The sequence below is a fragment of the Lynx rufus genome, unplaced genomic scaffold (genome assembly GCF_022079265.1).
Source record: "Lynx rufus isolate CCGP_SWC_20201006 ecotype Redwood Valley unplaced genomic scaffold, mLynRuf1.p SCAF_20, whole genome shotgun sequence".
NCBI lineage: Eukaryota > Metazoa > Chordata > Mammalia > Carnivora > Felidae > Lynx > Lynx rufus.
In genome coordinates, this window is record NW_025814835.1 from 27,644,262 (window position 1) to 27,661,833 (window position 17,572).

General features: G+C 39.5%; 1 protein-coding gene across 5 annotated transcripts in view; it reads left to right on the forward strand.

Moving 5' to 3' along the window:
- Positions 1-17,572, forward strand: part of PIAS2 (protein inhibitor of activated STAT 2) — a 99,953-nt gene that overhangs the window by 47,019 nt on the left and 35,362 nt on the right. For all 5 annotated transcript variants that reach the window (XM_047086170.1, XM_047086165.1, XM_047086166.1 and 2 more), the window contains exons 4-7: positions 4,565-4,615; positions 4,738-4,828; positions 14,360-14,494; positions 16,884-16,989. In XM_047086170.1, the coding sequence (XP_046942126.1) occupies positions 4,565-4,615; positions 4,738-4,828; positions 14,360-14,494; positions 16,884-16,989 (383 nt within the window). The remainder of the gene's footprint in view (positions 1-4,564; positions 4,616-4,737; positions 4,829-14,359; positions 14,495-16,883; positions 16,990-17,572) is intronic.

A 17,572-nucleotide genomic window follows, 5' to 3' on the forward strand; every position in this document is an offset into this window, starting at 1 on the left:
CGCTGTTGTGCATCCAGCTTTTCCCCCCTTGCCTGTAATGGTAGTAAGGTCTAAATGAGGCTCTAATACATTCAGGTTTGGGTTGGTTCTTTTTATATTATGTTTGGTGAAGATTGATCAGTGAGTTCAGCTCTCTTCTTGGTTTTCACACTACCCCTTCCACTTGCCTCTCTAATCAGGCCGACTCAGCTCCTCACACTTACATGTTCCCGGGAATCAGTCTGTGATTCTCTTCTCACTACTCCTTGATAGTATCCGTGAATGTGCTTTGTTGTTTTTATGTTGGTGGTTGCAAAATCTCTGCTTTGCCCTGGAGTCCTTACTCACTGCCCTGTTTTGATGACTCACAGGCACATCGAACACGGCACATCCAGAATTGCACTTGCCTTCCTCCCAAACCTGCTTATTTGTCTTTTGTTCTTTCACTCATTCATTTAGTCTCACGGCAGATATTTATTTACTATCTATGATGATCCAGGCACCAGGGGTGCAATGTTGAAAAAATAAACTGGCTTCAAGGAGATTTTTGTTTGGTATATTTTCTCCTGTTGCCCATTTCATCAGTGCCATAGGATCTGCCCGGACAGAGGACAGAGCCCTCGTTGTATTATCCCACACTGCCTCCACCACATCTCATCAGTTTGCTGCTCTCCACTGATCCTTCTTTTATGTCTCTTTTGTGATTTAAAATTCCATGCAACTCTCCCCTTGAGGGAGCTAGCATGGTCTTTAGAGTCATACCAGTTGGAATCGGAATTCTGGCTCAGCCACTTAAGTCTGGATGCCCCTAGGTGGGTAAGTTATTAAAGCCTGTTGAATCTTACTTGTACAGTGTGTAAAATTGGAAAGATAATCACCACCTCACTCTGTGGTTGGGGCGATTGAATGCCAGAACTTGCTTTACCTTTTAACCTGCTGAGTAGCAGCAACGTGAAGCCAGTGGCACCATTCCAAAACCTGGGTCCAGCCTAGATGGTCCCCTTCCCTTATCCTACCTTCTTGTAGCCAGTCATTGAGTTCTGTCAGTTTTTATGCCTAAATATCACTCAGTGATGTTTCTGTTGAAATAGATTTCATCTTGGCCGATATAGTTGCAGTGGTCCCCTGACTCTCCCAGCTGATCCTGTGATCTTTCTAAAGCCCACTCAGTTTTCTCTCTCTTCTACTTAAAAACCCTGGAGTGATACTTTGTGAAGTCCACACTCTGTTGCCTGGCAGTTGTCTCCAGCTTCTTGTGCCGCTCATCTTCTGTATCCTCACATCTCCCTGGCAGCTTATACTCCCGACTGGGCTGTCACAGCTCTGTCGCTTTGCATATCCTCTTCCTCCCTGTCCTAGGGCATATCTTAGGGCCAGTTTAAAGCTTAGCTCTTCTATGATGCCTTTCTGGATTTCCCCCAACACAGACTTTGTCTCTCATTGCACTTTGTACGTAGTTTCTATTGAAGCCTCCTTGCGTTTATTTGAGTACTTGAATTTACAAACTTGATGAAAGCAACACCTTACTCATTTTCATATTCTTAAAGCCTGTCACAGTCCCTGGCATATAGTAATTCCTGCTTCATATCTGATGGATGGGATGTACATGTGTAGACCAGTGACTGGTAGAAACTGAATGTCAGAAGATGCTTCCTCATTACTCATCATGTTTGTGAAGATATATAGCCCATTGCATTTCCCAGTTGATGTTAATTTCCCATCCTGGAATAAAGTATAAATCCTTAAACAAGCTATTTAAAACCCTTTATATCATTCTCCCATTTATCCTTGTAGTTCTGTTTTTTGCCATTTCTCTTTTTCCAAACGTTTCCCACCACAACAAGATTTTGTTACGTATCTCCAGTTGGTCTTCACCCGATCCCCGCTTTTTTTTTTTTTTTTTTTTGCTGAGAATCACTGCAGTGGTGACCACTGTTACTGATGGAAGTGTGTCTAAATAGAAGTAGGTAGAACCACTGCTGTGCAAACCCGATTTTCTAGTTTATTGAACTAATGGTGATAACTGCCTTGAACTTTAAAAAAAAATTTTTTTTTTTTTTGGGGGCGCCTGGGTGGCTCAGTTGGTTAAGCGTCCAACTTTGGCTTAGGTCACGATCTCATGGTTTGTGAGTTTGAGCCCTGCATTGGACTCTGTGCTGACAGCTCAGAGCCTGGAACCTGCTTTGGATTCTGTGTCTCCCCCCCTCTCTCTGCCCCTCCCCTGCTCGCGTTCTCTCTCAAAAATAAATATACATTAAAAATAAATTTTAAAAAATTTTTAACGTTTATTTTGAGAGAGAGAGCGTGTGCAGAGGAGGGGCAGAGAGAGAGGGGAGAGAGAATCCCAAGCAGGCTCCTGCATCAGTGCAGAGCCTGACATGGTGCATGAACTCACAAACTGTGAGATCATGACATGAGCCAAAATCAAGAGTCAGCTACTTAACCGACTGAGCCACCCAGGCGCCCCTGCCTTGAACTAAAAAAAATTTTTTTAATGTTTATTTTTGAGAGAGTGAGAGAGCTAGCAAGCTGGGGAGGGGCAGAGAGAGAGGGAGACACAGAATCCGAAGCAGGCTCCAGGCTCCGAGCTGTCAGCACAGAGCCCAATGTGGGGCTCAAACTCAAAACCGTGAGATCATGACCTGAACTGAAGTCGGACGCTTAACCGACTGAGCCACTCAGGCGCCCCCCAATTTTTTAAATGTTTATTTTAGAGAGAGAGAGAGAGAGCAAGCAGGGAAGGGTCAGAGAGAGAAGGAGACACAGAATCCAGAGTAGGCTCCAGACTCTAAGCTGTCAGCACAGAGCCTGACATGGGGCTCGAAATCACAGACTGCAAAATCATGGCCTGAGCCGAAGTCAGACGGTTAACCGACTGACCCACCCAGGTGCCCCCCTGCCTTGAACTTTTAAGACAGAGTTAAACTTCCATCTTTTCTGTAGCACTTGTTTTTCAGAATTTACTGTAACCTTTAACACATTTTAGTCCTATGTATCTGTTACCTACTAGCTGTTAACCTACTAGCATGACACCTTTGAGAGCAAATATGGAGTCTTCATTTGTGGTAGAACCAGCACCCAGACTGTGAAATGTTTCTCGATTTTCATGAGTGGAGTGATATGGGTTACTCACAAGAGGTCAGTGTTGTCTAGGATACTGGGAGGTTTTGAATAGACATTTGAGAAGGGTGGAGGCTATTGGCAAGGGAACGTGCAAGCAGAGTTAGTAATGGTAGCAGCTGGCTGCTCACACTTGTTGGGCACTTTTTCTGCCCAGGCACTTTGCATGTGCTATTAACACATTTAATCATCACAACTCCTCCATGAGGGAGGTGCAACAATTTTCCATCTTGAACAGATGGAGAAACAGAGGCACACACAGGTTCAGTAATTTGCCGGACTATAGAACTCAAGCTGGTCACTGTTGTGCTTTACTGCCTTCGAGGGAACAAAGCGGAGCAGAAGACTGACCCAGTTAAAGCAAGGTGAGGGCTAAATGCCCTCTCAAGAAGGAACTCGTTTCTAATATGCTTCTCTCTGACAGGGTCCCAAGATTTACTTCTTACAGTATAACGTGCTTTCGTGTCCCTTGGGGATCATGGGAAAGCACAGATTCTAATTCTGTAGGTCTGTAGTGGGGCCTGGGATTCTGCATTTCCGACAAGCTCCCAAACAGTCACAGTGCTGCTGCATTGTAGGCTCCAGTTGGGGTGGCGAGGCTTTGGAAGGTTCAGTGCCAGAAATATTTTATTTGGCACTCCTTTAGGTTCTCATCTAGAAATTCTAAGACGTTCTGTGTCCTTAATTGGATATTTGATTATAAAGTTGCTGTGGTACAGAGATGCCAAGGCTCTAGGCATTTGTTCTCCGTTTTGCTTCTATATAAGAATCACCTGCTGTAAAAACTAATGCTCAGTCTAGGGGTGCCTGGGTGGCTCAGTCGGTTGAGCGTCCGACTTCGGCTCAGGTCATGATCTCACGATTCATGGGTTTGAGCCCCGTGTTGGGCTCTGTGCAGACAGCTCAGAGCCTGGAGCCTGCTTCGGATTCTGTGTCTCCCTCTCTATCTCTGCCCCTCCCCAGCTTGCACTCTGTCCCTCTCTGTCTCAAAAATAAACAAACATTTAAAAAAAAACAAACAAACTAATGCTCAGTCTGTATTGCAGACAATAGACTATCTGGTGAATGGGTCTATATAGTTAAAAAAAAAAATCACATGATTAAAATGGTCAGCCGGGGTTAAGAACCATTATAAACAAATAGCTAAATTTATTAAACTCTTTTAGAACTGAGGGTGCTCCTTCTCATGTTAACCAAATCTGTTGCCTGTTGCAATAAACACTGTATCATGAGAAGTTCCTGTGAATTGAAAATACCTTAAAATTGCTGTAAGGACATGACCAAATGTTAAGTGAATGATGGTTGTCATCACAACAGTGTTTTGATTAAGGCTTGTGCTGTTGGTAGGGTATTGTTCCTCTTCAGAGATAAGAATAAAAATACTAATAATGCTTTCTTTCTGGTGAGAATGTTTTGCGAATTCTTGTTTTACCTTCTTAACCCAGTTTCTTTCTCTTTCCAACAGGGATTTTTTGCCAGGTGGTAGGAGAGATTATACAGTCCAGGTTCAGCTGAGGTGAGTTTGAAGGTTTCTGTTAATTTTATACTTGCTAACTATGTGCATATAGTCCTGAACTTGAAAATACATAAGCATGTTTGGGTATACTCTTTAATAAGAATTTTTTTTTCTTAATGCAGACTTTGCCTGGCAGAGACAAGTTGCCCTCAAGAAGACAACTATCCCAATAGTCTATGTATAAAAGTAAATGGGAAGCTGTTTCCTTTGCCTGTAAGTTTCTTTTTTATTTACCAGGCTTGTGTGTAAGTTTAGTCTAAATACAAGGCATAGAATCAGTGACAACTCAGCACCATTGAACAGTCTTACTCTCCAGGTTAAATACTGTTTTCCACTAGAGGGATTCATGACTCCTTGAAGAAATGGCTGATTCCAGGTCTAGGGGAGTTGGAAAAGGTGAGCCTGGAATGTCTTGTGCCAGGAAGCAGGGAAGCTGTGAATGACTCTTAGGATTGTATCAAATGGCATAATAGGACATGACTTGCATATAAAGGGCAGCATGTTGTGGTAGTTGTCTGACTGAGCTGGGCCTACTCCATGGATGAGATGGTGAAAGGCAGAGGCTGCTGAGAGTGACCGAACATGGAGATCAAGGGTTCCAGGCTTGGGCTTTGGGGAATGGATGAAGTGGTATTTGATTGACAATCCATTGTTTAAGCAGTGAAGCTGTATATGGGCGTCAGCACTTAGGGGAGACACACACACACACACACACACACACACACACACAGAGTGGGAACAGCCTGTTTCTGGCCTGATAGATAACTCTAGACTCTTTAAATCCTGTTAGTCAGATCTAAAAATAACACTTAATTGTTGAACTTGATTGTGTATCTGTCTTCTCTAAGGCTTTGAATAAGCCAGTGAATCAGTGCAGCTGTTCAGTAAAGCCATAATCAGAAAAGTAGGAGAGCATGGCCTGTTTGTCAGGCACTACCAAGTGGAGGTGTATTTAACTGAGGATGTGCTGTGAGAACACTGATTCCACCAGTATGCTAAGTTGCCATTCCAGCACAGCAGAAACCATCGTGACTACAGAGAAGGAGTTAGGGGAGCTGTTTAGCATCCCTGCTGAGCACTCAGACTTGGCTCTGGAGTAGATAATAGAAGCAGCACTCGTGAATAGCTAAGCAGGCCGGACAACATGGTCCAGGACTCTGGGCTCTACCAGAGCCAGATGATGGTATTTGTGCCCCCAAAGTGAAGCTAGCCCATGACCAAAGCCAGTCCTTGTAGTCAAAGATCTGACTTGGTCGTCAGGAGTCCCATTTGTCTCCTCACAGCTTGTGGGTTTAGAGACCTGAGAGGTGCCCAAGAGTTTGAGCAACACTGCACTGTTGCTGCCTGACTCCTTTTGAAAGATATCCGTGGGTCTGAGAGCATGGAGATCGTCCTTTGGGGATGAGAGGGGAAATTACAGAGGCTGAGGAGGTGTGGTCAGGAGGAATGCTTACATGGCCTCTGGCATGTTCAAAACCCAGGTGAGACATTTTGCTTCTCGGGTTGTTGGCAGTCAGCCACAGTGGATTCTCAGGAGCTGTCTTTTATCTGGATCGATCATACAAAGATCTGAACTAAGGAAAGAAGCAGTTTTACTTGGAGCTGAAGGATGCCGGTGGGTGGCCAGATGTGTGGCAGAGAAATTCTGAGAAAATCACAGATTGTGGAACCCCTTGTGCACACTTTCCATGGCTATTCATATCCAGTTTTCTTTGTTTGGGGTGTGTTAAAATCTCTTTGACCCTTGACTTTCATTGCTATTTTAACTCTGTCACCACCCCTGAAGAAAGAGCAAACTGTGAAGATCTTTTTGGTGTCTATGAGACCTACCTTGAAGACCTGTCCAGTATATGACTATGCCAGTGATGCGGGCTATCTGAAATGTGTGAGGTTCTGTGGAAACTCTGGCTTTGCTGCAGAAAATATGGTGGGTACACACACCAGTTCCACAAAATACTCCAAATACAGCAGTGTTATGCTTTGGAATGATGTCCTCATCCATGAGATCTGCAGTACCATTATGGAACTCTGAGTATCTCTGAATTTTGTCTCTTTCAGTCCTTTTGAGAGAGAAGAAATTAGGCAGTGGAGTACTTTCTCTGGTGCAGTGTTACTCAGTTACTGCTGGTTTCTTTCCCGAAGCACCAGCTAACCCTTCAGTACTTACATGAGGCTGTTTGTGAACAGATCAGTTACTGTGTGATGAATCTGGCCTTCCCCTCTGGAGCGAGGGCCCTGCAGGAGCTCCCTGAGTACTTGTGAAGGAGGTGAAGAAGTGGAGTGTTAGGACAAAGGCAAAGGCAGATTTTAAAAACAAAGCAGTGGGAGCTTGGGGATGGGTAGGGGGGGCTTTTTTTGACCCTGATAGGGCCATCCCTGAAATCAAATGCCAGCCTCTCCCAAAGAGGCTTTTCAGCCCTGTGAACTTCTGTGAATGACTGACATAAATTTATATGCAACTGATAGAAAACTCCTCAAACCCTCTCTTGATCCACAATTGTTATTGATTGAGGTAATGAAATATGGAGCGTTTACTGGCATGAAGCAGGTTTATGAAAATCATGTTGAGTATACTGCAGCCTCAGAAGAGGAAACTCCAGTGACCTTGCGGGAATTAATATATTGAGCTCTTCACCACCATGAAGATCCTCAGGGACTTTGTTCCAGTTATAAGAAACATTGACAGATCTCAAAGAAGTTTAATATGTGGTCCTTGCCTGTGATCCTAGTTTATTGCATAGCAAATCCTAGAGGAATAAGCTTGACACAGTCATGGAATTTCCCATGAGAACTGTGAATATATTTGAGTTTGTGTCCTGGAACAAGTTCCTCTGTGTAGACCTTACTGCAGCACTCAGTCATTATGGAACCATGATACTGCGTATACAGGGAGACAACCGAATGAGAAAGGGTATAACCTTGATAATAGCATCGTGTCCCTAGATTCTTAAGGGTCAAATAGTGATGAAAGCAGTTTCTGTGCGGTTTTACCCATGTCATGATAACAAGTTTTAGGAGACGCCTTCATGCATTGATTTTCTAGATTACCTTGATACAGGGACAGCAGTAAGCAGCTCATAGCAGGACTTGTGGAATGACAAGTGCAGCATGGACAGACAAAAATGAAGTGGTCTCTGAGAGTATCCCCCTCACCCTATCTTTGACTTCCAGACTGACAGCAAGATGAGAACATTTTATGTTTTTAAGGACAGAAGGGGTGGGGAGGGAAAGATCCTCCTTGCTTATTAGAGTTATTGTGAGAGACTGAATTATTTTTCTTTTTAAACAGATTTTGAGAAATTTCTGTCATTCTGTGGAGCTGTAAGGTTGGGGGGTCGTAGAAGTGGATTGACAGTGGGAGTATTACTCGGAAAGATTTTGTAGAATGGCGAGGACGTGTGCTACAATTCAGCTGACAAAAATCAAATATTTCCTCTTGGTGCAGTCAGAATTCTTCTCAGTGCTAGGCCTCTTATCCTAATATATTCTATTTCTGTGTTCATGGATTTCTTTTTTCTGATACATGTTTTTTTTCCTGTATGTATTAGTCATGCAGATGGTCTGCCTCACAGTAAATCTGGAGGTAAAGTCAGCATTTTCTTCTTTTAAACATACACCTCTGTCCCCCAATTTGAAGAGATTCTTTGGCCTTAAGATAGGATAATGTTGGCATCTAAAAACTACAGTGGACTCAAAACCATCACATACATGATCAAGTTTATCATTATGCTGAAATAAACTGCTGGAGTTGCACCAATTCATTATTCTGAAATTGGTAAAGGCAGAGAGTCATTGATTTCAGGGTAACCCAATATTGACATGGTCGAGTTTTTTAAGGAAAAATTTTAATATAAGCAAAGGGAATAATGGATAAGAAAACTGTTCTTTTCAAATCTCTAATTATATAATCACTCTAGGTAACCATCAATGGATGCTAAAACCATTAGGTCAAAGCTTGATGGGGGAATGTTACTGTGGAGGGATCGGCTGACATGAGCTGAATTCCTGTTCAATCTTGGCATCCCTGAAAATGGGGCAAACTTGCTTCATGATATGGTGCAATGGAAAGTATGTAGCACTCCCCTTGAAGTTTTGTGTCTGAATCTGATTTGAATCTTAATCTAATCAAGTCTGCATAGCTAATTACCAGCTTAAAACGTGTACAGGAGATAGAACAACAGAACTTCGTACCATGAGGAAGCAATATGCCTCATTTAGAAGGTAAGGTCATTCTTCAGGTCAAAAGTCCTGGTAACTCCAACAGAAAATGACATTGGAAAAGAAGAAGCGAGGGTGGGGGAGAATAAAATTTATTCTTTAGTGTGTATATGTATGTATGTGTATGTACACATATTATTCTTTAGTGTATATACACACATATATATATAGTATATATGGACATATATATATGGACTATATATATATATAGTTTATATGGATATATATATATGGACACACACACATATAAATAAAGGAGATTTTAGAGACAGCTAAGCATAGTGTGAGGCTTGGATTCTGAATCAGTGGATTCAGAACCTACTGAGGTTTGGATTCTGAATCAGACTGTAAAAGGACATCTTGTATACCAGGCTGTATATGGATAAAATGATATGTATGGGATTTGCTTTAAAATAATCTGGGATGGGAGTATTAAAGTATTGAATTGAGTGATGGGTATATAGGAATTCATTATACTTTTTTCTCTATTTTTGTATGTTTGAAATGTTCAATAATAAACCATTTGAGGCAGTTGGGAAATTTGAATATAGACTGGATATTAGGTAGTTTTTAAGAATTGAAGTTAATTTTGTAAGGTTGTGATTTTATTTTGAAAGACGTTATTAAAGATGTGTATAAAAGTATGGATCAAGTGGCATGTCTAGAATAAATGTGTATATGGGTAGGGTGTGTATTTTTGGGTGGGCTGCGGGTGGAGCCAGAGTCAAATGAAGCAAGATTGGCAACATGTTGATAATTATTGAAGCTAGTTGGTGGGTACTTCCTGTTCTCTCTACTTTTGTGTATGCTTGAAAACACTTTTTTTTTTAAAGTTTATTTATTTTGAGAGAGACAGACACTGCAAAAGGGGGAGGGACAGAGAGAGAGGGAAACAGAATCCCAAGCAGGCCCTGCACTCAGCGTGGAGCCTGATGCGGGGCTCAAACTCATGAAACCATGAGGTCATGACCTGAGCTGAAACCAAGAATTGGATGCTTAAGTGACTGAGCCACCCAGGCACCCCTTGACAATTTTTATAATGCAGTAAAAAAGTAAATCTTTGTTGGTCGTTTTAAGGTAGTGGTAGTAGTAGTAATTAGAAAATGTCAGGGAGGAGCTCCCGGGGGGGCTCAGTCAGTTGAGCGTCCAACTTCAGCTTAGGTCATGATCTCATGGTCAGTGAGTTCCAGCCCCGAGTGGGGCTCTGTGCTGATGGCTCAGTGCCCGGACCCTGCTTCACATTCTGTGTCTCCTCTCTCTCTGCCCCTCCCATGCTCAACCTCTCTCTCTTTCTCTCTCTCTCTCTCTCTCTCTCTCTCTCTCAAAGATAAATAAACATTAAAAAAATTTTTTAATTAAAAAAAAAATAAGAAAATATAGGGGGAAATGGTAAAGGAACAACACCGTCAACTTTTGTCCCAGTTACCAGTCAGGTAGGATGTCATACAGCACAGCACAGAAAGTTTTTGAATCTTTTATTGGAATATTAGGTTGACACTAACAGACTATCTTTTACTGGCTCTCTGGCAGCCCTTTTTAAGAAAGCTTTTAAACTTGTTCCAGAGGTCCCCTATCAAAAGAACTTAATTTTATTTTTGCTTTAGCTGTGGAAGATTGTTAGAAATATATTAAAGCTACACATTTATATTCTAGAAAATTGCAATTATATAACCTGTTCTCAGTAACCAGGTAATTGATGATTGAGTGGAGGTGTGATGCTAATGCTCAGAAGGAGAAGAGAAGTTAACAGGTAACTCAGAACTACCAATGAAATCAAACTGGTCAGGTGGGATGGAGAATAGATTTAAAATACTTTAGGTGGCTAAGACTAGTACCATAATTGATTTTGCATTTGCAGACAACCTCATTTTTAAAGTCTCTTACTCTCCCTGCTCTTGGTGCTCTCTCCCTGTGTCATACTGACTTAAAGCTGTTGCTCGGTGTCTCAGATTCCAGTTTACAGAGTTCACTGTTTAGCAAGTTCGTGTGTTATTTTTATCATCTTGGCAGACCCTGTACCATTGTTTTATTTGGTTAACCTACCAGTGGACATACCAGAAGACCAAATTAACTTCCAGGCCAGAAACAGACAAAACAGGTTTCGTTCAGAATTACCCAGATCTTGGTGTTGATATTCCTTATACTGTTTGCTCATTGAACCAATTCCTAGAGTCTCTTTATAAGGGAATGATTTTTGTTTGTTTGTTTTATTTCACTTGAACAACTTTAGATGGGCATAACCTTTCTACATACATGTACACAGGCACACACACACACAGTTTCTCTTTTCCATAGTATAAATGGCTGTTAAGTTACTCTCTTTGACTTTCTTCTCCCCTTCTCAAACTATTTTTAGTGATTTTCAGAGTCTTGATGCAAGTTGTAGATTGCAAGTTAGGTGAATTCCCACTTAATAATTACTATCCTATCTCCTATGAGGCAGTGAAGGATGTCCCCTAATTGTGTAATACCACCAATACTATATTTCATTGTTTCTAACATGCATATTTCAACATCACCAAAACCCAGAGGTATCTTACAATTGCCGATTACCAGGTGGCAGCTGTAATGTATTGTCATTGCCTATACTTGTGCAGCCTTGATGTTGTTCCTGTGGCATGACTGGTTAGCTAGCCTCCTTGGGTTTTTTAGCCAATAAATGATTTAAGAACATTTTAAGGAAGGTTCATGAATCCTGGTTGTTGTTTGAAAACCTTTGATCAGTACATTGTCATAAGATCCAGACTGTATCAGCATTAACACATGCAGCTGATTTAAGGGTGTCAGTGACCTTCAGGGAAATCTAAGAGACGCTAGTGGAATGGAATATAGTTTTAAGGAATACTTTTATCTCCAGAGCTCTTGGTGGTGTATTGGGAGATACCATGAAACATATGCATTGATAACTGAGTGAAAAGTCCTTCAGAAGATTCTTCAGTATATTTAAAAGGAATACGTTAGCCAATTCATTTTGCTTATATTTCTTTGCTGTGCATGCAGAAATAAGTAGTAATATACTAGACTGTGTCACTAACTTTGTATTTTTTTCTTCTCAGTGGTACATAGTTAAATTACATACCAAGATATGGTATTTGCTTTTTTTTTTTAAATACATAGATGTTTTCACAGCTAAGAAATTTTATTTTATTTTATCATTTATTTTAATTTTTTTAGGGAGTGCCTGTGGCTCGCATGAGTGGGGGAGGGGCAGAGGGAGAAGAAGAGGGAGAATCTTAGGCAGGCTCCACTCTGGGCATGGAGCCTGGTGTTGGGGCTCAATATCACAACCCTGGGATCGTGACCTGAGCTGAAATCAAGTGTCAGACACTTAACCGATGAGCCACCCAGAAATTTTAATTTTCTAAAAAATATATTATTTACTTTTTTTTTCTTCAGTATATGAAATTTATTGTCAAATTGGTTTCCATACAACACCCAGTGCTCATCCCAAAAGGTGCCCTCCTCAATACCCATCACCCACCCTCCCCTCCCTCCCACCCCCATCAACCCTCAGTTTGTTCTCAGTTTTTAAGAGTCTTTTATGCTTTGGCTCTCTCCCACTCTAACCTCTTTTTTTTTTTTTCCTTCCCCTCCCCCATGGGTTTCTGTTAAGTTTCTCAGGATCCACATAAGAGTGAAAACATATGGTATCTGCCTTTCTCTGTATGGCTTATTTCACTAGTTTACTTTTGAAAATTACAAACTGAAAAGTCTTTTGGTAATTGAGAATTGGGTGTAATGTGAATCAAAAATGAGTACACTTGCTATTTAAAACAAATACTAACTGGAAAAAGTAGAATAAAGCTTAAATTCCAGTGTTAGAGTCATCAAGCTAGTTTAATGTCAATTGAAGTAATGATTATTCTTTGTCAACATGATCTGGTTTCAAAGATGACCGTTTCTTTTCTACTGGAGTGAAGGCAGTGGAGAGCTTTTTTCTTATTCATAAGACTTTAGTAATTCCTTTGAGATTCATTAATTTGTTCCTTTTTTCCCCACAAACTACAACAAATATATATTATTATTTTTTTAAAATTTTATTGTTTTAAAATTTTAATTCCAGTATAATTAACATACAGTGTTACATTAGTTTCAGGTGTATAACATAGTGATTGCACAGTTCTACACATTGCTCACTGCTCATCATGATAAGTGTGCTCTTTAATCCCTACCACTTATTTCACCCATCCTCCACACCCATCTGGTGGCCGTCAGTTTGTTCTCTATAGTTAGGAATCTGTTTCTTGGTCTGTTTTTTGTCCCTTATTTGTTTTATTTCTTAAATTCCACATACGAGTGAAATCATATGGTATTTGTCTTTCTCTGACTTAACTTCACTTAGCATTATATTTTCTAGCTCCATCCATGTTGCAAATGGCAAGATTTCATTTTTTTATGGCTGAATTTAAAAATGTACATATATACCACCTCTTCTTTATCCATCCATTCATCTGTTGATGGACATTTGGGCTATTTCCATAATTTGGCTATTATGGACAGTGCTGCAATAAATATAGGGGTGCATATATCTTTTTGAGTTAGTGTTTTTGCATTCTTTGGATAGATACCTAGTTCTCTTTTTCATTTTTGGAGGAACCTTCACACTGTTTTCCACAGTGGCCGCACCAGTTTTCATTCCCACCAGCAGTTTGCACAAGGGTTCCTTTTTCTCCACATCCTTGCCAGCACTTGTTTCTTGTGTTTTCGATTTTAGCCATTTTGACAGGTGTGAGGTGATACACCTCATTGTGGTTTTGACTTGCATTTTCCTGATGTTGAGTGATGCTGAACATCTTTCCATGTGTCTATTGGCCATGTGTATGTTGTCTTTGGAGAAATGTCTGTTCATGTCCTGCCCTGTTTTTATTTGGATTCTTTGGGGGTTTTTTTTTAGTGTTGAGTTGTTTACGTTCTTTATAGATCTTGGATCCTAACCCTTTATCAGATATATCGTTTGCAACTGTCGTTCATTCAGTAGGTTGTCTTTAAATTTTGTTGATTGTTTCCTTTGCTGGGCAGAAGCTTTTTATTTTTATGTAGTCCCAGTAGTTTATTTTTGCATTAATTTGTTCTTTAATTCCCAGACTTTGTTTTCCCTCTTTCCCATCCCCAGTATTTGAATGCATTTTTTTTTTAAGTTTATTTTTCTATTTTGAGAGAGACAGAGCGAGCAAGCGAGCAGGGGAGGGACAGAGATAGAGGGAGAGAGAGAATCCCAAGCAGGCTCTGCACTGTCATCACAGAGCCCAGTGCGGGGCTCTAACTCTTGAAGCATGAGATCAGAACCTGAGCCGAAGTCGGACACTCAGCTGACTGAGCCACCCAGGTGCCCCAAAATACAACGTTTTTAAGAAGATCATTTTCCTCTTTTGGGTTGGTGAACTTAGGATGACAACTGTATGATTTCCAGGATAAGAAAAGAATAACTTAGTATAAGTGAAATCAGGCAAATCTGTATCTGTCTTGGAGAAGATGTTTGATCCCCTGCAGAGAATATAAAATTATTTTTCTTTCTTATGGTTCTAGGGCTATGCACCACCACCTAAAAATGGGATTGAACAGAAGCGCCCTGGACGCCCTTTGAATATTACATCTTTAGTTAGGTTATCTTCAGCTGTGCCAAACCAGATTTCCATTTCGTGGGCATCAGAAATCGGAAAGGTAAAGACTCTCTTCTGGGTAGCCTGAAAGGGATCTCACTAGGAGCTGATTTGTTTTTTCTTAGCTCATGCTACTAGCTCTAACTTGTCAGTTTTCTGATTGTAATCTCCAAGAAGCAGTCATTTTCAGTTTGGGGTGGAGATGTAGAGATTCTCAAGGTTAAAAAGTTTAAGGTTTCCTGAATGCCATCTCTTTATTTTCTTGGAAAAGAAGTGAGTGTAATTACAGTATTTCTTAAGGAAATTGTTTAATCACAGTTGTGTTTGTGTGTTTAAGTGGTGTTCTAAGAAACTGGAAACTTTGGATGATGTTATATATTTGTGAAGGGGAACAAAGCTTTATCAGGCTTTGAGGAAAATGTTTAAATGCGCTCATGTTGTGGTTGGAAATAATCCATTCCAAGCTTTACATGAACAGCTTCCTCAGATAACATGGTGAAAAATACATTATTTTTTCATAATGTAGCTGTCCCTTCCCTAACGTGCATTTGGGAATGGGAGTTAATTTGTCAAAGTTTTTCTTAGAAGAAAGCCAATATTGGGTTCATTTAAAGATTTGCTCAAGGCCATGTATGAAGTGGTCTCTTCTTCCAGAATTAGAACTTTGAAACTCTGGATTTGAAGTGTTAATTCACATCCCTGAATTATGAAAATACATTATGTTTTCAGTACCTTTATGTTTGAACCTGGCTTTCTACTAATTCTTAGTCTCAAAATGTGTTATATCATTTATGGGGTACTGACTAATACAACATGGGATTTCTATTTTAGAACTATTTGTTTATATTTAGAAATAATAGAATGGCAAAAGAGATTTCAGTTAATTTCTGAACATCAACTTTAATTTTGCTGTTTCATAGAGGTAAAGGGTAATATTCCTATTATATGGATGGAGAAATCGAGTCCTATAGCAGGAATTTTGTGGTTGTGTCACCAAGGCAGTTGCAGAGCTGGACATAAAGAATATTTTGTATTAATATTTGGACTATAAAAATATTACTGTCTCTTTAATGATTGTTTTCTTGAGCTTTCATATTTGAATTGTTACTGTTCACTTGTCTTTATTATCATAGGGCACTGATTCCTAATATTTTTCATTTTCACAAACTGAATGTGTAATGTAGTGAAGCATTGGATAAAGATTCAGAAAATTTTGGCTTAGTCCCAAGTTGGCCCTTGTTTGATTTTAGCAAAGTTGCTTAATTTCCTGAGGCCTACTTAACGAATAAGTAAAATCTTGAGAATGGGTGTTGTATGCAAGGAACGTTGTTAAATGAGCAAGTATTAAGGCTTTAAAGCTTAGGAGAAGGATTCGAATAGAAGAGTATATCTTTTTGAAGTAATTATTAACTTGCAGATTTTTGAGTAAATGATTGTAGACATGGAAGACCTAGAAGGGTTTTTTTGCCACATAATGAGAATAATATTCTTTCCTTATAATTAAAATGATTAATTGACTTAAAACCTGCACACTATATTGGGTACTCCTCAGATACTTAAAAGGACTGTTGGAGAACATTAAAAATAATATTTAAAATACTTGTTTTGGTAACTATTAAAAGTATTCCATTTATTGTAGAATCAATTGAATGAATATATGTAGTTAAATTGCAAGAGATTTTTAGTATGTAGGTAAAATTATATTTCATCTCTTCATAGCTCTATAAATAGCTAACGAAGGTTCCTTTGTGCCAGATCCTAGAGGTATGGGATTGGATGCTGTTTTTTTTTTCTGGGCTTGTCTTTTTGATTTTTATCGTTTCTCCGTGCGTCTTATTTACTACAGTAGCTGTCCCTTCCCTAATGTGCATTTGGGAACAGGAGTTAATTTGTCAGAGTTTTTCTTAGAGGAAAGCTAATACTGGGTTCATTTAAAGATTTGCTCAAGGCCATGTATGAAGTGGTTTCTTCTTCCAGAATTGGAACTTTGAAACTCTGGATTTGAAGTGTTAATTCACATCCCTGGTGTTTGAACTTTTTTTCTGCAGTGGAACCTGTTCTTCAGTGAAAATATTCTGACAGTTCCAATACATAAAAACAGAACAATTTTAGTTAGAAGTAGGCATGAGAGGGTACATTCTCATTCATATCATCATTGCCCCTAAGATAGCAGTTTTGCTAAATTAGAAACACAGTTTGAAAACTACGGATATATGTTATCTTTCACATGGATGTTTTAAAGGGTTAAGTGATTTAGAAATACCTTTAATATGATTGAGTTTTTGTCTTCTGTAGAATAGCTGAGTTGATTTTTTTTCCCTTCCCAGTCATTGACCTTCCTGTGAAAGTTATCTTGAATGTTATTTTTAGCAACCAGAATTTTTAGACAAGTATTTTTTGTAAATAGGCTATTATCTCTTGTCTTTAATACAGATTATCTTTCTTTGTAGAATTACTCCATGTCTGTATATCTTGTACGACAGCTCACGTCAGCCATGTTATTACAGAGATTAAAAATGAAAGGTATTAGAAACCCTGATCATTCCAGAGCACTAAGTAAGTAAAGTTAGTAATGTTTGTAAGACTAAGCATATGAGATGCTTTAATGGGGAGGGAAAAAAAAAAGCAAGCCTCACATATACATCAATACAGGAATAATTGGGAAGAATTATTAGAAACTTGAAATGAATTTTGAGTTAAAAGTATTCTAAGAACAGAGCCCTCTAACGTGCAAAACCATTCTCTTAGAAATCACTCCCAGTGCATCAATTTTAAAATCCCAACTAGTCTGATTTGGGGGTTTTTCATGAAAATTTATTTAGGTAAATGTCAGGTTGGTGGTAATTTGGATGCATACATTGACTTGCAAATAGAAATGCAAGTCTTCAGAACCTCCAGTGTGTAATAGAATGTACCTTTTAAAAATTCCTAAATAAGAGGCTCTTTTTGCAGAAGAATGTTGATAACTATCAACAGTATTTGCCTTCTCAGATGCTTTGTTTTATGTAATAATAGAGAAAAAAGTCTAACCCAAACTGTAAATAATTCAGTTCAGTAACTTAATTCAATTGAACAGACATTTTCCTGGGAAAGAGAATATTTTCCCTCAAATTACCTTCCATACCAACTGAATGAACCG